The sequence below is a fragment of the Astatotilapia calliptera genome, chromosome 20 (genome assembly GCF_964374335.1).
Source record: "Astatotilapia calliptera chromosome 20, fAstCal68.1, whole genome shotgun sequence".
Taxonomy (NCBI): domain Eukaryota; kingdom Metazoa; phylum Chordata; class Actinopteri; order Cichliformes; family Cichlidae; genus Astatotilapia; species Astatotilapia calliptera.
Genome location: NC_137441.1, coordinates 30888437 through 30910522, shown reverse-complemented (window position 1 = coordinate 30910522; position 22086 = coordinate 30888437). Strand labels below are relative to the sequence as shown.

At 38.8% G+C, this 22086-nt stretch overlaps 1 protein-coding gene across 2 annotated transcripts; it reads right to left on the bottom strand.

The window, feature by feature from the left end:
* Window positions 1-1063: 1063 nt before the first annotated feature.
* Window positions 1064-22086, bottom strand: LOC113013577 (dihydroxyacetone phosphate acyltransferase-like). Of its 2 annotated transcripts, XR_013904385.1 has the most exons (17): window positions 21994-22086; window positions 20093-20293; window positions 19826-20002; window positions 19035-19164; window positions 18777-18904; window positions 18605-18680; window positions 15693-15844; window positions 15458-15588; window positions 14779-15020; window positions 13985-14242; window positions 13822-13901; window positions 13429-13569; window positions 11126-11225; window positions 10073-10166; window positions 9895-9956; window positions 1933-2100; window positions 1064-1773 (listed from the first exon to the last, which is right to left on the bottom strand). XR_013904385.1 is itself a non-coding variant. In XM_026154591.2 (16 exons), the coding sequence occupies exons 1-16, from the start codon at window positions 22003-22005 to the stop codon at window positions 9643-9645; spliced, it is 2052 nt and encodes a 683-aa protein (XP_026010376.2). In that variant the 5' UTR covers window positions 22006-22086; the 3' UTR covers window positions 9031-9642. The 2 variants fall into 2 exon arrangements, 1 of the variants encoding a protein (XP_026010376.2); XM_026154591.2 differs by lacking the exons at window positions 1064-1773; window positions 1933-2100 and adding an exon at window positions 9031-9710.

Genomic DNA, 22086 nt, shown 5'->3' with positions numbered 1-22086 from the left:
CAATATAGATTTATGTTACTGTGATTGATTATGTTGACATTTCTCTTTTACTTCTTTAACAGGTCAGTTATGAAGCTACCAGTTCAATTTTTTCAAGAAAACAGATTTTTCCATCTTTCTTGAGAGCAATGCATCCCAATAAAGACATAGCAGACCTGATTTTTAGCATTTTGAGGGAGTTCAACTGGAAATGGGTTGCCTTCCTTTATGCTGATGATGATTATGAGAGAAATGGTCTAGAATTATTTATAAAGAAAATTAAAGACACTGATATCTGCCTGGCTTTAAACAAAGGCCTTGATCACAAGTCCCATTACAAAGTTGTATTAAAACAGATCAATTCACAAAACATAAATGTCATTATTGTTTTTGCACCAGAATGGACAGATGAAAAACTCCCCAAAAGCTGATTCTGTTCATCTGGACATAGCGTTTTCAGTGGGAGAAACATTTTATCACTCATCCAAGTGACGTCTTCAGTCTCAGGTGACTGCAGGTTTCCCCAACCTTATAAACAGTACATTTGCATAATGACTGAAACCAGCACCACTGAAGGAACAATGAGCTGGGAGGTCAGTGAGACTGAAGTCACTTTGATGAGTGATGTGGTTAGACTGGCTTTGTCCTGGGTGAGGAACCAGACAAAGGTTCAGAAGACCCCTATGAATACAATATCAAGGGAACAGTTCACCCTGCCCAGGATAGTGTTACCGGGGCTCTGCCCTGGAGCCAGGCCCAGGGAGGGTGGCCGAGGGCGAGTGTCTGGTGCCCGGGCCTTAGTCCTTGGGACCCGGCCGGGCACAGCCTGAAAAAGGGACATGGGCCTATCCTCCTGCAGGAGGCGCCAAAGGGGTCAGGTGCAATGTGTACCGGGCGGCGGCATTCTCTACTTTGTACATTTGTCAATGAATGACCGCACATCATTGTGAGAGCGAGAGAAAAATGAACTAGCAATACAACAAAACTCATCAATAAACCAGGGCAGATAATGGTTTGAGCATGAGCTTTCTTTCATTAGTGGCAGTTTGCAGATTGATAAAGAAGTGAAACCATATTCTCAAAATCCAAACAATGAATTAGTTTAATGCAAACAATGTTAAGGCTTTACTGAATCTTTTAGCAAATTTTTATTAACCTTAAAAAACATCAAATAAATGAAAACATAAAACAAAACATTAAAAGACAGATAGGCGCGACCCTTTGGAAACATCCCATCAAATCAATAAAAATCTAAAACTGGTCCATTAGATTAGTTGGTTTTTATTTTGTTTGTTTTATGTCATAACATGAAAAGTCAAAAATTTATTGTAAATGAAGGATTATAACAGAATTGACAGAACATCTAAATCTAAACTTATCACTACTGTATCTTAAATACTAAAAGCTTTTTTTAAAGTTAACAAAAAGAGATGGTGAGATATTCTGAGCGTACTATTAGTACATTTCGAATAACTTATCATTACTACTCTATATCTTAAACTTAGCAGTAACTATGTAGGTAGGAAGAAAAAGAAATGTGAAAAGAAATGTGTGGCTGATGGATTTGCCACTTAAAGACTCTCTAATGGAGACTGCCCTTGAGTGAGTGAGAAATACTCCATCTGTGGTGTAAATGAAGACCTGTTCCACCACCCCGACACCATACCCAGTACATACAATATTAACATTAACAATTTTTGGTAGAAAACAATAAGGGAAGCGCACGGTGGGGAGGGACCCATCGATGTCAGTCTGGACTCTGTAGTACCCGCTCCGGAATCTTTGGCGTTCCTGCTGCAGTAACGAAAAGGAACAAACAGGTTAAAAATGCTTCAGTCATTAGAGATCAGAGGACAAACATTTAAAGCTGAAGTGAATACAGTGAATACATGACAGTATTTTTTTTTTCTTGAAATATCCACCACTGATGCTTACAGCATTGTGCTTACTCACCTCTTCCTGGTCAGCCTCCTCTCTCCCATGCTTGAAGGCAGAGGTGGAGGGCTGAGGGCTGGAGCTTCTCGCCAGCAGAGCACCAAATGTGGTCCAATATGTTTTTTCGGGAGGGTGTTGGAGGGATTCAGGGCTGCTGTCCTCTAGCCACTTTGTCTTCATCTTTGCCTGTCAGGGACATTCAACAACCAGGTAAACATAAAGGGCAAACATACTCAAATATATGAAGTCATGGTACAAGTTTTGTTGTGATCTGCTTTGTTTTATTCTTGCTATTATTTACAGTTAAACCATTTCAGTGTTGATGTACTGATACCCATCAAAACACTGGTGCTGAATAAATGACAGTGACTGACACTGAGATCATAATTCTGATTGCCAAAGCTGCCAGACAGGATTCAAGGTGTAAAAAAAAAAAAAGATTTAGTTGTATTTATTTCACTGTAAGACATTTTCTTAAAGAACTAAAAGAAGTTTTGTGGATTAAACAATAATGAAATGAAAAATATATTCTAGAAACCACTGTTCTGTTATTAAAATGTTAACTGTAGTGAAAAATATATTGTAGGTTTATGTTTTCTGTTTCAATACACATTTCAAGTAATTTTTTTATCATGATATGACACCACATTTAAAGGAAAAAGCAGAGCATTAGAAATATTTCATTTTTACATAGATATAAACAAAATGAAAACAGTTCATTTTATCTGAAGATTTAAGTTTTGTAATGCGTTTTTTTGTTATCATTATTAATATTATTTTTGTTTTGTTTTGCTTTTTTAAATTTGGTCAGTGGTTATTATTTTGTTTACCTTTAAAATTTTAAATGAGTCAAATTCAGTAACTGTGTGTAAAGGCTACAGCTGTGTGGAAGGAAGGAGATAGGTGCCAAATGCAGGACTTGCAGGACACAGAGGGATGAACTAAATGAGCTTACGCTCTAGAGAGCTGAAATAGGGGTAACAGAAAATAAAGCATAATAACTAGAAGCTAAAAAAAGTAAGGTCTCAGGAAACTGGAAAACAAGAAATTTGTGTCCCACAGTAAAGGCACAGAGAGACAAGACAGTGAATAGAGGGAAGGCACATTAACAAAAGGTAAAGACTGGAAATAAGGAGATGCTAAAGAGCTTACAGAACTAGAAATACAGAAACAAAAACCAAGAGACTAGCAATGAAAAATCATAACAAATTTAAGTTCAATTAATAACAATAATAATACAAAACACTGGGTCACCGACTGAGGACCGTGACAGAGTGTCTGTTATATTTACCACAAGCTGCTTTAAAGGTTCAAAATAAATACAATAACTAAAAGATGCTTTTTACTCTTGTTACAACAAAACAGTGATTCAAAAGGTTTCCTTTCACAGGACTGCACAGAAAAAATGCAGGAATGTAAAAAAAAATTGTACAATCTTTAGATTTGCAAATATGAATTTCAAGTTTAATTACCTGAGCGATTCAAATGAAGTGACAGTTTAATGTATCTTTGCTAGATTTTGTTTTTTGGTGAGTTAGTTTTCAACATTCTGTATTAATTATAATATTTTCATGTACAGCTGTGTAAAAATCATTGATTTAATTAATAGCAACAACAATCAACAACAAATCGTATGTTTTTCTCGTTTTAGGATTCCTGTAATATTAATCTCACCGCTATATGGCACCACTGCACAATGTCTTTCATTCCTGAGTTCATTACGTTGCTGAAAATGTTCAAACTGTCACTTCTGTCATTACATTACATGTAAATATACAGTATCTTTGGCTTAATTTTAAAAATAGGCCTAGTCCATTCAAAACATAGTAAACATCTCTAAGACAAGTTACTCTAGTGTGAATCAAACCAGCCACTTTACAATTATTTATTTGCTTATTTTCCAACATTGTTCAGGTTGGTGATAAGGCTATTATAGGCTATTATTGGATCAGAGATCAAATGTTTTGCTTCATATTCCTTCTTTTAGTTAATTGTGTACTAATGCTATGGGGATATTTTCCTGCCTCACACTTACTCTATAGTCAGACGTAGAGATACATGCAGCTGCTGAAGGCCAGGTGTAACGTGACCAATGGATGGAGTTTCACTGATGATGATTCCCTTTTATTTTTCCACAGAGGGAGTTTGCTGGTGGGTAGTGGAGCGCCAGGGAGGAGGTCAATTGAACAGTCATATGCTAAATACTACCTGGATATTCTTGGGGGACTGTTGTTAGTTCTGATAGGTGATGATGGCTAGAAGATGACTGTTTAGTGCTGAAGCAGTGATAGGTTATTTGAGTGGTTTAATGGAATGCAGACTTGTTCAGTAAGTGTAGAGTCTAAAAGGTTTTGTTCAGCTGCAACTAAGGCTTGCAGAGGTGATAGAGTCATAATTGTAACAGAGTGTGGCAGGAAGAGTAAGGCTGTAAAGTGCAGTTTGTAATAAGCCACCCACCAGTATCTCCAGCTTTACTGGATGTCTGGCCTCTTGGCAAGAAGCAATGAAATGACCTGGTTGACCACAGTAAATGCAAACTGTATGCACCTCTGCCACTCCTCCCATGATAGTTGGGCTCACCCAGTTTGCATCAGCTCTGGGTTGTTAACACCTGATGGGCGAGTCGGTTGACAATTAAGATAACTTCTATGACAACAAATGTACAGGGTGCAAGTCAGTTGTTATATATTGAACTTTAGCTACATTAAATTAAATGATGTTGACAACAAACCTATGTTTCTCTTTAATTTAGTGAAGACTATTATTTTAAACATACTCACTAGATTATACTGCATGTAACTTAACACACTCAGGACATTCAGTCTTTCAGTTCTTTCTCTTGGAAAATTTAAATTGCGTTAATTTTACATTTAAGCATACAGCGTTTTACATGAGTAAATGTCATTCAGTAAAATTTCAGTGTGGTGTCTGTTCAGCTGTGTCGAATATAAAGCGCCTTGAGGCGACTGTTGTTGTGATTTGGCTCTGTATAAATAAAATTGAATTGAAGTCCAAAATGTCCATCAGTTGTGTGTAATAATGAGAAAAGTATTGAACAAATACTTAACCCTAACCCCTTAGTACAAATTAATATCAGCTGGTACAGTCCAACCTGATGGCCTATAAAAAGGTATCTCATTACCAGGGTGTCACACAAGAAACTTACAGTATCACGGTTGTGGATTTTGGATAAAACCCTTCATGTATGCTTTCTATCATATCTACTCATGCCTTTTTTTTTTTCATTTGTGGTAACACAAATGAGGAATGCTGACCCACATCCACCCATCCACATTAAAGGGACGGCTGTGGAGCGTGTGAGCAGCTTCAAGTTCCTGGGAGTCCACATCTCCGAGGATCTCACCTGGACGACCAACTGCTCCAAGCTGGTCAAGAAGGCTCACCAGCGCCTCTTCTTCTTGAGGATTCTGAGGAAGAACAGACATCCTGGTGAACTTCTATCGTTGCACCATCGAGAGCATCCTGACCAACTGTATAACAGTCTGGTACGGGAACTGCTCTGCCTCGGACCGGAAGGCGTTGCAGAGGGTTGTGAAAACTGCCCAGCGCATCGCCGGAGCATCACTTCCTGCCATAAAAGACATCTACAGGAAGCGGTGTCTGAAAAGGGCTGGGAAAATCATCAGAGACCCCAGTCACCCATCACATGGACTCTTCACCCTCCTGCCCTCTGGGAGGCGCTACAGGAGCCTCCGGACTAAGACCACCAGGTACCGGAACAGCTTCTTCCCCACAGCTGTCAGACTCCTGAACTCTGCCTCCTGACATCTGACCCACGTTAACACATGGACTGAACATACAGACACCCACAATGGACAACTGTACCCTCAAACACACAATAATAACATGGACTGAACCACCACTCACAACCACTAGCACTTTATATAGCCTCTGTAGAAATTATCCACATATCTCACTTATCTTAACTGCACTACTGTATAGCTCTGTGTAAATAATCATTCTGTACATACGATAATTTTTAACCCTACAACTGTTTACAACTTGCATAGTTCCCATTTCTGTATAGCTGTATATCTCAGATTTCTGTAAAGTTATTTATTTCATATTCTGTATAGTTTTTCATATTTATATCCTGTCCATATCCTGTACATAGCTTGTACTCACTACAGCCTGTACATACCTATAGTTAAAGAATATTCACAACATACTTCATACCGTGTACATTATAACATACCATAATAGACCCATTTCTGTAATATGCTTACATATCTATATTATTGCTAATATATATTGTAATATATCTATATCACTAAAGCACTTCTGGATGGATGCAAACTGCATTTTGTTGCCCTGTACCTGTGCATGTGCAATGACAATAAAGTTGAAATCTATTCTATTCTATTTGTGAGTAATTTTAGCCTGCTTCACTTTGTCAGACTAGTTCTATTTAAGTGATTTATTGATTCAACATGTCTGCCAGTAATCAGACCTGAGCCAAAATTATTACCAGTTCACTGGTAATAATTTGCATTTTAGATTAAACGGTTAATAGCATACAGTGGTTAAATCTGTGTTAAACCTAACACAACACACCTAAACCTAATATATTTATCATTAGCTGAAAATGACAAGTGATGGAGGAATATTTCAAACCATCCCTTCAGGAAAAGAAGCAATAAAACACTATGAAAATACCTCAGTACACACAAAACTGTATTATTAGAAAATTGTACATAAAGTATCAAAAATGAAAATGATTATTCTGTAGAAATATTTCCTCCATCAGACTCCATCTCTTTATCTTATTCAGGACATGTAAGCCATCCCCAAAGTATCTTAATATGCTGTACATACCTTTATCAGATCTATTCCTCAGTGAATTTTAAAATGATGAATATGGTTGTTTCTATTTGGCTAAAGGATAAACCCTATACTTTTAAATGAATCTGGCATTAAAAGTGCTTAATCACGATGACTCAGTGTGTATACGTCACAGGAATCTGAGTACAGTTGCTGTGTAGACGCTTTTGGATATTGATTTGTGAAAAATCTCCCAACCATTTGTTTTGTTTTTGTTTTGTTTTTTTCCATTCGCATGGAAATGATTAGGCGTAATAGTCTGTTTCTCACAACAAACTAAAAATCCAGGCAAATCCATTTAGAGTTTACAACAAAGGCAGTAATTATATATATTTGAGATTTTCTTACTGTTCTGTGTTAACTAGGAACATTTCTTCATGCTCTGACTTTGGGTAGGTGGACTACCTATAAACCTATATATAAGCTATAATACATATGAGTTGATATTTTCTAAGTTGTAACTACTGTATAGTGACTAGCAAAACAGGGACAACATTTCAAGGGATCCCTTGAAATGTTTCACTATAAATGCATAAAAAGATACACACAAACAGATTTCTAATAAATTACAATAACAGTAACTCTCCCGCTCTTCCTCTGTGAAAAGTTTGGGCGTCATTCTTGACAGTACATTATCCTCTAACTCTCACATCAATAATATCACTCGCTCAGCATATTTCCAACTCTGTATCATCAATCGCCTCACTCCACATGCCACTGCTATTCTCGTCCATAGTTTCGTTACCTCTCGGATTGATTACTGTAACTCACTTATCTGGCCTGCCACAAAAATTCATCAACAAGCTTCAACGTGTCCAGAACTCTGCTGCCCGTATTATTACTAGGACTCCCTCTCACCACATCATCCCTATCCTGAAGCAGCTTCACTGGCTCTCGGTTCAACTCCGTATTAATTTTTAACATACTCCTTTACACATTTAAGGCTATTCATTCTCTCTCCCCACCATATCTCTCTGACTTGGTAAAGATCTCCATCCCATCCCGGTGCCTCAGATCCTCCTCTTCTCTTCTTCTTTCTGTTCCTTCATTTCGTCTTATTACCATGGGGTGCAGGGCTTTAAGTTGCTCTGCCCCTCGACTTTGGAAATCCTTACCCCCTGACCTCAGAAACATCAGTTCTTTCCCCCTTTTTAAGTCCACCCTCAAAACCCACCTGTTCAAGATAGCGTACTCTGTATAACTACTCCATGCTCTTAAACTTTGTTTCCATTGACAGTGGAAAATGCTTCATGGTGGATGTCAATCGATTCACAAATTTTACAGTAAGATTTCTTGTTACTGATGTAAATGTTTTAACTAAAATCACTTTGATGCCAAATTTGCTAAAAATCATTGAGTTCTACTCTATTTACCAGTTGAGCAGAGCCTTTCAGTCAGTGATGCCAAGGCTGTGGTTCAGGCAACCACTGCCACTACATTTAGTTGACTCTAAGGACTCTTTGACAAAGCAGTTAAAAACATTGTCGTTTAAATGGGCTTCTGTTGAAAAGTTAATTAATTATTATTATTTACTTATTGTAAAACTACCTGTTTATTTTATTGTTTTACTGTATTTTTTTTATGGCACTTAATGTTCTTATTTATTTGACTCTTTATTTTATTTTGTCTATCTATAGTTCCATCCATCCTTTCTCTTCCACTTATCCAATTCAGAGTTTCTGGGGGTGAAACTGGAGCCTGTTCCAACTACCATAGGGCAAGAGGCAGAGTACACCCGGTTAGGAAAACTGTCAGGTTGTCCAGAATTCATGTTTTGCAGTTTTATAACAAAGAAAAAGTGTTTCCCACACACAGATTTTAAGATGTAGGTAAATGAACAGCTGCTAGCCCCAGACCTTTATGGCCCCTATTTTTCTTTACATAAAATGCCGCATCATCTGTTAGTCCAGGTTTTGGAAAATATCAGTTTTCACATGCCAACTAATCCTCCTCTATCAAAATCAATTTTGTTTACATGAAGTAGCTGTAGGATCATCTTTTTGGACAGGGACAGTAGCACAGCTTCTTGAACATCCTCTATCTCCTGCAGGTTTAGGATGTCATCAGTGGCAGCCTGGGAAAAGTGACTCTCACCTCACTAAACATTAGACATGCAGATCGTGTCTACAGTAAGGGTCCTTCTTCTAACTGCTGAGGGGTTAGAAGTACAGCACAGTGTTGATTGGTTTGCAGGGAGGGCAGGAGATTCAACTCAGACCTCTGGTTTTCATTCACTGTTGAGGGGAATTGGTGGGGAAAAACAACTATGGCGCATTTTGTTACATTTGTTTCACCTTTATGGAAATGTTAAGAAAAACAATGTCTCAAACAAAACCTGAGATCTTTGCTTTTTATGGTGTTTAGAGCCTTATTGCAACATTCTTTTACATACAACCAAGTGTTTTATGCCAAATCTTATTGGAAACCAAGTTTAATTAAAGTGCTCTCTTATTAATTTTCTCAGTTAGTCATCTATGGAAGTAAACAATACATCTATGGCAATATATTAAAAAAAACCCCACAAGATCAGCAATGGAAAGTACAGTTATCTTAACCTAAATGTTAGTATTCACCAACTGATTTTGGTTAAAGTGAAACAAAATCAGTAATAGGCCACCTTTATATTACCAGTATTTATCCTGCAGGGCGTTTAGCTTCATCTCAGTCCTCTCAGGTCTATAAAGGACAGAGTGTTAGCCACCATTCAGTAGATTAAGTCTGGCCGGCATCAAGGATCAAGTATTTTGCCTGTGAGCACAGACTGTATTTGTACCGATTTGACTGTGTAAAGATAAAGAGACCACAGGGATGACAATGAGGTAGAAGTAGCGAATAGACGGGTAAGTTCATTGGGGAGGGGGCTGTGAGCTGATACTGAGGATGAATTTATTCCACTTGACACTGAAGCCTTGCGTCAGGTGTAGTGTGGAGGCTCTCAAGAGGGACTTTCCCAGCTACAGTGAGAGAACAGGAAAAATGGATCCCTTAGTCTACCGTACTAAACAGAATAGCAAACTCAACCACAGTAAAGACATTTTATAATCAGTATATTTAAAGACAGCAAGGTAAAATAAATAATAATTCTCAAGACGCACAAAAAAAACTTTATCGTTACTGGAATATCACAAATAAACTTACAGAGTATGTCACCAGTTCTGCTGACAGCTGCTTTGTTCACTTTGTATTCCTTCTGCTGGGACCTGAGATGAGAGGAGTGCATCTGTAACTTTGGCATCAGCATTATGGACAGCTCCTCAACCAGCAAAGAAAATGAACTTAAACCAAACAGGGATGTAGGTTTAATTTCATTACTCACACCCTCAACTTCGTCACCGCCTCCAGTCTCCGCAGTGCAGAAAGAACATTTTTCTGTGTGTCAGAAGACAGGACTTCAAAGGTGCGAAGGTCACCTGCAAAAAAAACAAACAAACAAACACCCCACAAACTGTAAGTTTGTAAGTTACCAGTAGGGATGGGAATTTATAAGAATTTTGCAATTCCATTATCGATTCTCACTGGCTCCACTTTGAGAGTCGTGACCATCTCTAAGCAGCATATCAATGACATTACATTCATGCAAAGTAATTACAAATTTCCCATCTTAGTTGTGATCAGTGTTGGGATCATTACTCAAAAAAAGTAAAGTAAAAAAGTACATTACTTAATTACACCCAGGAGAAAGACATTTGTTATTCTACTCATTACAAAAGTGATCTTTCTCTAAGTATTTAGCTATGAACACAAAGCTGACAACACAAATCAAAGATAAAAAACCAGCACAAAGACATTTTAAAGTGATCGTCACAGTGACTCTACTCTAGAAACATGAACAGGTAGAAACGGAGGTAGCAGCCTGACTGCTCATCAGTTTGTTACCTGTTGAAGTTAAGCAGCGGCTTCACCGCAAATGAAGGCTCACTTTATCATGGTGCTGGGCTGGGGTCAGCATTTACTCAGCTTTAACGCAACTCTTGGTTCTTGGCTAGCTTAGCATTAGCATGCTGTCTGTGCAGGTGCTTGCAAAGAGCCTAAGTTGTATTAACAGTATAATGCAGATGTTTCTGTTCTGGATCAGTCTCCACTTTACCATCAAGCTCTCATTCTTTTTTGCAATAAAAATAAAAGTGATGTCCATATCCACGCTGGAGACTGTGCCACTATTTTTCCAATTTGACACACAAATTAAAATCAGCTGATTGTAACGAGAGTGCAAGAATCAAAAAAAGGGACTGATAAGCAGGCTGACTAACGATTCCAAGGATTTGGGCTAATGGGAACCAGTTCTCTACAATAACCGGTTCTTGATCCCTAGTTACCAGGTGGGAGAGGTCTCTAGTGGTCAGAGGTCATTTCACACACTCAGTTGTACCTGAGAGGATGAGTTTTGTAGCCAGGTTTCGGACATCAGGTAGGAACTGTTCCTCAGTAAACACGTGATCTTCCTTTTCACACAAGTACCTGAACATCAGCTGGACAATAAAAAAAAACATTCCAGTGAATTTTAAAGCACATAAGTAGGACTCATCTTTAGTATCTCTTCAGATTCTGTGATATGAACTGCACCCCCTCTCTAAAGATGATCTTAATATATTTGTGCTGTATGCAGGCAAACCATGAAGTGGACAAAACTGTATTTGTCTTACTAAAGACAAAAAGTTTTCAAATTCTATAAATCAAGTTTTTAATACAGTTTTGTTTTATGGTCATAAAATGGCTTAGGGAAAATATTTAAATTTTATAAGTTTAAAAGATGAGAGTACAGCATGTCCTTTCATGTTGTTAGAAACAATGCCATGATTGTTAGTCATAAATATGTGAGAAATTTTTTTAAAGTGATTCATGTTTAATGACCTTTCTTAGATTACACTAAAAGGTCCATAATTTGTTGGACATTGACACTTTTTGTGGTTTTCTCCTCAAGTGAGGGAACCATCATTAGGCTGAAAAACCCACATAAACCCATCAGAGAGATAGCAAAAAAAACTTCAGGAGTGGTCAAATCACTAGTGAACAGAAAGGTTGCACCAGCTATAAAATCCACAATCAAAACATCTGAAAGATCACAGAAGACAACTTAAACTAGATTGTGACGGATCTAACCAAGTCAAGAACACTCTCAGGAAGATAGGTTTTATCATGGTCAGTGTTGAATCCAGAAAGTCTTCAAGAATGTAAACCCTCTGGAAATACAGAGGGTTTAGGTGTAGACCACTGATTACACATGTAAGAGGAAGGCCAGATTAGACTTTGGCAGAAAACATCTAAGAGACGGCACAAGCAATCTAAGGGTTTTATCAACAAAGAAAGGGTCTGTAAAAATCAGTCATCTGACCTCAACTCAGAAACTGAAAGCCTCATAAACAAGAAGCAGCTGAAGGAAGCTGTAGTAAACGCCTGGCAGAGCAACTCAAGGGAGAAAGTACAACATTTGGTGTCCATGGTTTCTAGACTTTAGACAGTCATGGACGAAAATACTGCACATTCAAAGTATAAAAAAATCAGTTCATATATTTCAAAATAAAATCAGTAAATCTGTCTGCTTTCACTTATTCTTGTCAGGGTCACAGGGGGCTGGAGCCTACCCCAGGTACTATAGGCAGGGTACACCCTGGACAGATCGCCGGTCTGTTGCAGGGCTAACACATAGAGGCAGACAAACATTCGCACCTATGTGCAATTTACAATTACCCTAACCCCACTAACTGTATGTCTTTGGACTGTGGGAGGAAGCGGAGAGAACCCACACAAACATGGGTAGAAGCGAACTCAGGACCTTCTTGCTGTAAGGCAACAGTGCTAATCACCACACCGCCATGCTGCCCCTATATTTAAACGGTGCAGGAATGATGGCTAGAGTGGAGCTGACACCGCTCCAACCGTGGAGCTACTTCTTTCCTGGCTCAGATTTTGCAAAATGGAACAACAGAGTTGTCAGCAACCTGCTTTATTATCAAACTAATTAAATGGCTTTGGTCACCGCTGTTTTCCTCTTCGTTGGGATCCTGAACCCTCCAGGGACATTCATAGCCATAGCTGTGGTGTCGGCAGACATATTTGGACCAAAGTAGTTGTTTATGCTGGATGCTCTGGTTCAGCAGAAGGAAACCATTCAAAAGATCCACAACTTTCAGGATTAAAAGTGAAACAGTTACTGAATTTGAGAAGAAGCAAATGCACGTGTGCTCTTTTCTTTCCAAAGATTATGACTTTTGGTTTTTTTTGCTAAGATTTCATTCCTTTTTGTTTCATGCACAGCTTGTGATTTGGAAAGCAAGATTGTTATCTGAAGGGCTTTATCTTCACCTCAGGGCTTCTGTCACTCTATCTAGGGCTTGTTATTTCTATTCTTTGAAATCTCTAATGATGAAAAAAGATTATGTGATTGCTGCTTAAAGTAGAATTAGACTCCTCTATACATCAAGTTCATTCTTTAAACAAATTAGAAATGTGCGGTTGAAAACAGTTACAATTAGTGTACGTGGCAGCATGTCAAGCTAATAAAACTATATGACAAAAGTGGTATGTGTAATCAAATAAAGTTCCAAATTAAAATTGGATAATTCTGGATTCAGTTCTGCTCAGAAAAAACGGTGTGCATAATATGTTGTTCACAACAGTCACTCCTCACTAAATACACTTAGTCACAGAGAGAGATACTCAAGTTAAAAGGACCTGATATGAGTCTAAGAAGGGTTGCAGCAGCTTCTGCAGAAAGGATAAAACTTCCAGCCCCGTTTCCAACACGATCACTTCCTGCTGACTGATGTGGACTGCTCCACATTTCTGCAGGAGTGAACATGCCTCCTCAAAGTCCTAAATGATGGAGAGACAGATATATGCAAGATGAATAACAATAAATATATACCCATGATAATAATCTGCCTCATGGTTAACCATACAAGTGTGTATGAATATGACAGTAGCAAAAAACGTAAGGACCATAAGCACAAAATTTCTTAGGTCAGCTTTTCCCAAGAATGGGATAAATGAGAGGCTACAGTGACCTTGGCCTTTGACTCAATTCATGCACAAAATAATGCTGATCCTAACAAACATGGCTGTTACCTGCACTGCCCTGCCAGGGATAAAGATAAATTCATTGGAGAAGACGTCCTGCAGGAAGCAGAAAAAGCTGAAGAGCTCATCTGTGAACAGAAAAATGGGTCACAGCTAAACAAGATATGCCCATTCATGAGACTGAGAATCTGTAACCCCACCTAACTCTTACCCTTCCGTGTGTTTTTTGTGATGTGGATGGCTGTAGCAAGTATTCCTGGACGCACAAAGACATGCAATGCCTGATTCCTGTAGGAAACCAGCATCAGCACCACTACCGCCATCCTCATCACACCTTCCTCTGGGCTCAGTGGATCTTGCCTCGCAGGGTCTTCATCCTGAACCAGGTAGATACGGTCCTCTTTATGATGGACAATGGAGTGATGAAGAGCCACGGTGGATGACATCACTTCTGAGTCTGGGATGTGTGCTGCAAAATGCAACTTTCACATAAGTTTGAGGGTCATAAGACCTTCACAAAGTCATGTGTGCGAGTGTGTGTGCATGTGTAAGTGTGCACACGTGCCTGCATGTGTCAATGTTCACACACAGGACACCTGTGAAGTGAGACAGTTCAGTGGCATTCTCTTAGGATAAGTTACTTAAAGTGTATTAATCCACTGAACATCTCCTAAGTGATTCTGGACACTTGTGCCGACTTGCATTCACCTAATCTTTATGATCCACACAGGACCAGGTCAAAAAGAGCCATTGGTGCCCTGAGGTGAGACGCTGTCACATGCACCAACAGGGAAACTACTAACCTTTCTACATTAACTGTCTGGTTGTCTAGCATTGCAGTATCCTAAGGCCACCTACTGGTTACTGAAGGGAAAGCAAGCTTCATTAAAGGCCCATTATAAGCAAAGCCTATATTGATCTTAACCCTAAGCTTGATGCTGTGGCTTTTCTACACAGCATAATTCAAATAAATTGATATCTTTGAAATCTATCTGGCCCACCCACCAGGCCAGTTCAGACGGGCCCCGAAATCCAGCACCAGCTTCCTGAGCCAGAGGGTTTTTTCTGTGAGCTGATGCCACTGCAGACCCTCTTCCGTTAAAGTTGTGAATGGAGTCTGGAGCAACAGGCAGGCCATCAGAGACCAAGGGCTGATCAAAGAGCCCTCCTCCTGGGTTCGTACAATCAAATGGGCCAGCCAGTTCACACAGTCCTGGGTCTCTGCAGTTGGCCTCTGGGGAAGATTTCTGAATAGAAAACGAGACAGATTCTAAAGTTATATACAGGCTGTGTCTTGAAGTTTTGAAGGTTTACAGTGACACAAATATTAATTTAAGTTATATTATTATTAAACTTGTTAATGTTTTTGTTAATTTGGTGCATTTTACCAAGTTATTTTGGTTTAATTTTTTATTACTCACTGTAAGTAAAACCTTTATAAAATTACAATTTTAAAATGTAAAGGTTTTTATATTCTTCAGTTGAATTACCTGTATACAACTAATGGAGATTACAATTAAAGAATATATAGATGATAAATTACAGTTATTTAAGTTATTTAGTACTTAAGACTCTATAGACTTTTTCTATTTAGACTTTGGTTGGTAGATACTCAATATTCATATTTGTACCTACAGCCATGTGTGATATTGGCAAAAAAAGAGAAAAAAAGGGAAATCTGTACCTTGGTATGAGGTTGTACTCGCTCCAATTTATCTTTCCTTCACACAGCTGTCGGGCAGACAGGGGGCGGCCAAAGTTCACATGCATGCAGCCATAATCTTCCTGCAGGACTCCGCTAGCTTTAAAGAGTCCCTGCAGGGAAAGAGTGAGGGCAAGAGGCATGTAGTTTCATATCTTTTAGAAACAAAGATTATATGGGAATTTTTTATCAAGTCATAAATGAGGCTGAAACTTACGGTGATGCTTTCTTTTGGTCTGGGGACACCCAACAACTCAAGTGCAAGCAATGACTCCTCCAGCACTCTGTCATAGCTGATACTGATGGGCACCAGGGTAATATCAAACACCTCACCTTTAAAGTATGGCTCCAGCACCATGTCCATCATACCTACAGAAAAAAGGTGAACAATAAATATTAAAATTATACATAAAATGACCAGTAAACTTGTTTGACTTTTAACTCTTAAAATATCCTAAACCTAGAACAACCCCTCAATTTAAGAGAACTAAAATAATAGAAAAACATGACAATATGACCTAAACATAAATTATTAACCAGATAAAGATCTCTGTAATTAGGGTCGTGGAGAAGAGCTTTCAGAAAAGCAGAACAGAGAAAGTCCATCACATTCATATGCAATTGTAACAGTGTTTATGTTGTATGTGATTCCACTTGCCATGTTAACCACGATCTATTTGTGTATTGTGATGTTTACTGACTCAATGGTGCCCTTTTCTCATAGGCAGTGGATTAACATTGCCAGATTACGAGGGACAAGCCTGAGGTGGGTTGTATATCACAGCACTGCGCATGATCATTAGATTTTGGCATTTGTGCAACCACTATGGAGGATATTCAATTCAATTCATCCATCCATCCATTCGCTTCCGCTTATCCTTTTCAGGGTCGCGGGGGGCGCTGGAGCCTATCCCAGCTGTCATAGGGCGAAAGGCGGGGTACAACCTGGACAGGTCGCCAGTCTGTCGCAGGGCTAACACACAGGGACAGACAACCATTCACACTCACATTCACTCGCACATTCACACCTAGTGGCAATTTGAATTATCCAATTAACCTATCCCCACAAACTGCATGTCTTTGGACAGTGGGAGGAAGCCGGAGTACCCGGAGAGAACCCACGCAAACACGGGGAGAACATGCAAACTCCACACCTGATGGTGGAATTGAACTCAGGACAGTGCTAACCACCGTGCCACCGTGCTGCCAATTCAATTCAATTTAGTTATATTTATACAGCGCCAAATCACAACATCAGTCACCTCAAAGCACTTTATATTGTAAGGTAGGCCCTATAATAATACATACAGAGAAAAACGCAACAATCATATGACCCCCTGTAAGCAAGCACTTTGGCGACAATGGGAAGGAAAAACTCCCTTTTAACAGGAAGAAACCTCCAGCAGAACCAGGCTCAGGGAGGGGTGGCCATCTGCCACGACTGGTTGGGGTAAGAGAAGGAAGATTAAATAAAAGACATGCTGTGGAAGAGAGCCAGGGATAATAACAAGTGTGATTCAAAAGAGGTCTATTAACATATGTTGAGTGAGAAAGGTGACTGGAGAAGAAATACTCAATGCATCATGGAAGCAGCAGCCTATGCCAATTGCAGCATAACTAAGGGAGGATTCAGGGTCACCTGATCCAGCCTAGCTATATGCTTTAGCAAAAAGGAAAGTTTTAAGCCTAATCTTAAAAGTGAAGACAGTGTCTGCCTCCCAAATCGAAACTGGAAGCTGCTTCCATAGAAGAGGGGCCTGAAAACTGAAGGCTCTGCCTCTCATTCTACTTTTAAATACTCTAGGAACAACAAGTAAGCCTGCAGTGTGAGAGCGAAGTGCTCTAATAAGGTGATATGGTACTATAAGGTCATTAAAATAAGATGGGGACTGATTATTTAAGACGTTGTATCTGAGGAGCATGATTTTAAATTCAGTTCTGGATTTAACAGGGAGCCAACGAAGGGAAGCCAATACAGGAGAAATATGCTCTCTCTTTCTAGTCCCTGTGGTACTCTTGCTGCAGCATTTTGGATTAACTGAAGGCTTTTTAGGGAGTTTTTGAGACATCCTGATAATAATGAATTACACTAGCCCAGCCTTGAAGTCATAAATGCACAAACTAGTTTTTCAGCATCACTCTGAGACAGGATATTTCTCATTTTAGAGATACTGCGCAAATGAAAGAAAGCAGTCCTACATATTTGTTTAATATGTGCATTGAAGAATATATCCTGGTCAAAATGACTCCAAGGTTTCTCACAGTGTTACTGGAGGCCAAGGTAATGCCATCCAGAGTAAGAATCTGGTTAGATACCATATTTCTAAGGTTTTCGGGCCCGAGTACAATAACCTCAGTTTTATTTGAATTTAGAAGCAGAAAATTAGAGGCCATCCAGGGTTTTACGTCTTTAAGGCATTTCTGCAGTTTAACTAATTGGTGTGTGTTATCTGTCTTCATGGATAGATAAAGTTGTGTGTCATCTATATAGCAGTGAAAATGTAAGCTATGCCTTCTGGTGATAAGAATATGGCCACTGCAAACTGTCTGACTGTTAATAAGAAGAGTTCAGGTGAATTGTTGCCAATGTGTGGTGATAAAACAGTCACATAATAGTACTGTACACTGGCTAGCTTAGCTAGCAAGATACTATGCTACCATAGTATGCTATTACCTTTGCATGCAGCTCAAACACAGCACACTACAAATACATAACCAGAATATGACCAGTACATATTCTGTTCTTATCCAGGTACACAATATTTATATTAATGAACTTGTTATATTAGTTTTCAGCATTAAAACATTGCCAGATTATGAGGGACGAGCCTGAGTGCACTGTGTTTAACTCACCTGCAATGAGTCAACCTGCCTGGCCAGTACATACTTAGTACTTACCCAATTAATAAATGGCAGCACTAAAAGATAAGCAAGTCTCGTCCATCATTTACTACACAAGGCAGAGTCAAGTCATACTTTTGAACCAGTCAGTTACAGCAAAGTATAATTTAGCCTAGTTACACAATGAAATTAAAGCAAGACAGAAAAAGTCCAAAAGAATCAGATGCACGCACTTTGATATCCTGGGACACACTTAAAAAAAACAAGGTGGTAAATTTGGACACTTACCAAGCTTTGGCACTAGAGACTTCAGTGTGCGACTCCTGAAACCTTCTACATAAAACTCCAAAGGAGCATATCCTGTCTACAGAAAACACATTATGCTGTTGGAACCCTTCCTTTGATTGAAGTTTATTACCAAAGATGCATTCAGGAATATGCTGAAAAGTCATCGTCTTACCCTGACAATTGTTTGTACATATTCTAAAAGCACCGCCCAGTACAGCTTGTCAGAGCCGATTGCTCGTCGGATATAAAAAGCTCCAGAGCGACGCAGAAGCCCTCCAATAATCGCCACATCTGCAAGACCTTTAAAATGGAGCCGAAGAGACAAAAATTTAAAAATATATTTTTTTGTTGCTACACTATAATTAACTGGATATAATGTAGTATGATTTAAAAAAAACATTTTGTTGTCTTAATATGAATAGATACTTGCGAATTCCTGCAGCAATGACAGGTACTGGGATGTCATAGGTGAACAGGATGTAGGATATAATCAAGAAGTCCACATAACTCCTGTGATTGGGTATCAAGATCACAGGACTCTCCTGGATGGCCTGCTGCAGCTGCAGTGACAGAAAAATTAAAATTTTCCAGAAATCAGTGAAATTACACACTGCACTAGTAGGTTCTATTTGTAGTATTAGTAAGATGGAACAAAAAAATCCTAAGTGCTAAAAAGTAAAATAAATCTAATAAAATACTGTGTAGCTAAAGTATGTTAAATGGCAAACCTCCGAATCCTACAGCAAATATATGAAAATATATGAAAATACTGGTGGTGGCCAGTTTCACTTGAGGATGCACCAGTTGTTTCAATTTCAAAGTTCTACGTCGTCATTCTCAATTTATCAGATTCACAAGATGTACAGAAAATTACACCTCTGACCTCCAACCTTGAGGTCAAGGTCAATGAGATTCACACTCATCTGAGATTTTTAGTAGATACCCCTACAGTATTAATGTGAAACTCCTACATTGCTTCGTTTTCAAGTTATCAAACTCACAAACTTAGGTGTCCACGCTACCTGCCTGCTTGCCTGGTGACTACAATACTGTATCAGCCTTTTACGGCTGAGGAGTAAAAATGGTTTACTATACATATATATATATATATATATATATATATATATATATATATATATATATATATATATATATATTCATTCTACTATATATGTTGAAACAAACTGTTAAACAATTGATTAAAGTGTATTGAGTCCCGACCATGTTGAGTCCTTCCATGTTGACATAGATGCTCCTGTAGAGTCTCTTGAACACCTTGTTTAGAGTGTAGCCCATTAGCCTGATAAACCCCAGCTGCAGATTGTGAGACATTTCCTTCAAAATCCTAGAAGCATCTTCTTTCACCTTCTCCACAGATGACCCCGTCTCCATGGCAATCTAAGAGGGAATATGAGCCAAAAAGACTCACTCCATATTGGCAACGCTATAGTGTAAAGCTTCATTGCCTTAAATAAAAAAAAGACTCACCTCTTTGATAATATAGCACAGATACTGGGACTCCAGTACAGCTTTGTTGAGGTCAGAGGTGGAAAAGGTTGGGGCTCCTTTGTACGGTTGCGGGTTAAAGGTTCTCAGAGCATAACCAAGATCAGTGGTGCGCCTCCTCTCCTCCAATATATCCGTGAACTCTTCCTCATCCTTTAGGCTTGCAGTGGCTGAATCTTTATACTGGAGGAAGGAGTAAGGTTTATGTTAACAGTCGTAAAGTTAAGATGTTGGACACTTGTAACAGGATAGAAAACAACAGACCAGAGGTGTGGGCAGCAGCACAGGACACCATTGTTTGGATTCATTAGCATCACGTTTTATAGACTTTCAGCTTTAATTAAAGGAATTCAACAAAAGTATTTAATTAACTATTCAGGAATTACACCCATTTATATACACAGTATTTTTTTTCAGAGGTTCAAATTAATTTGACAATTGACAATAGAAGACAGCTCAAGTGCATTATCACAGCATTATTTCTAAAGTCGACTAAATCAAGCATACCACATCATCTGTCAAACATATTGGAGGCCTCGGTATGGCATCGGCATGTATGGCTGCCAGTGGTAACAGTTTATCAGTATTTATTAATGATGTGACTACTGATTAGAAGTACCAACATGAATTGTGAAGTGTACAGGGCTGCTCTTTCTGTTCATATGCAGTCAAATACTGCAAAATTCATTGGACACCACTTCACAGTGCATGCGGATAACAATCCAATCCCTACTGCAAAACCAACCCAAGAGTTTCTTAGGTCACGAAATAAGATTTTCTTTAGTGGCCAAGTCAATAATCTGGTCTCACCCAATAGATCATAGTTTGTTTGTTTGTTTTATGAGGACAAAGCTGAATGGAAAATACCCCAAAACAAGCAGCAACCGAAGGTGGCTTCAGTGGCTGCACTACCTTATATTTCAAATGATTTTAGTTTGTTCCATTACTTCATCGCTTTTTACCCTGTTAAACCTCTTGAATTTAAACAACCTGGAGGTCTGTAGTTTAGTCACTGTGAGTCCGTCTGATTTATAACCCAATGTGATGGTGTACATAGGGAAAACTACAAAAAAGGGTCATTGTAATTAAGGATCCAACTGTATTTTTTTTTGCCAGAACAAAATGGTGAAGATATAAAATAAAATTTCTTTGCTACAAAAGCGGAAGCAATAAAAGCAAAAATGAAAGAACAACGAAAGAAAGAAGATGAATGACTGCTATTCACAAAGCGGGTTCTTTTGAACAATTATTTTGTAATTGTGCATCGCTATAGTTATCCAGTTAATCTGCTATTATGCTGTACTGTGCTCGCCTCACATTATAAGCAGGGGGTTGTTTTTAATTTTTGACACCCGAAATACCTTCGAAACCACTTTTGGCCAAAAGCACAAGTAACTGGAATCGAAATCACATACAGTGGGTATTTATAGTTTCTGTTTCTCTTTACAATAAGGGAAAAATACGTTTTGGGCTTTGTTTTTATTTTGAAAAGTGAGTTAAGAGAAAATAAATACCCTATAAAGAATACAAAGTTTATCGAGGAAACCCCGTAAAAAGTCATTATTTCCTCTCTGCTCTATTCTGCAGGCTGCTGTGACCTGCCAACACTGGCTGGTGACAAACTATTAAGCAACACCGGCTTACATACACTTTTTTTGACCAGCTTACGGCTGCCAGTCTACATAGGACATCCCTGCCTGCGTAATTAACAGTAAAAAACATTCCTGCTTGAAGACAGACAACAGCGAACATCCCTACAAGTTTCGTTCAGCGGTCTCCTTCTGGCTTTTATATATCATGGTAACTTTGAAAGGTTTAGAGAAAAGCGTCGACAGGCCCGAAAGAAGACGATAAAACAGACACTTTTAACACTTGCTTCTTACCGTACTCGTCATTCTATAGGGGTACTAACACGACCAAGGGAGGTGATTGGCCTCATTGACTTTCGGTTTTTGTACTTGGACGTTATCTTCGCT

Excerpts from the sequence above, each read along its gene's own strand:
- LOC113013577 (XM_026154591.2), bottom strand. Across the intron at positions 15,021-15,457 it reads GAGTACAACCTCATACCAAG|AAATCTTCCCCAGAGGCCAA; the intron begins GTACAGATTTCC and ends TTTTCTATTCAG. Across the intron at positions 10,167-11,125 it reads TACAAAACTCATCCTCTCAG|GTGACCTTCGCACCTTTGAA; the intron begins GTACAACTGAGT and ends TTTTTTTTGCAG.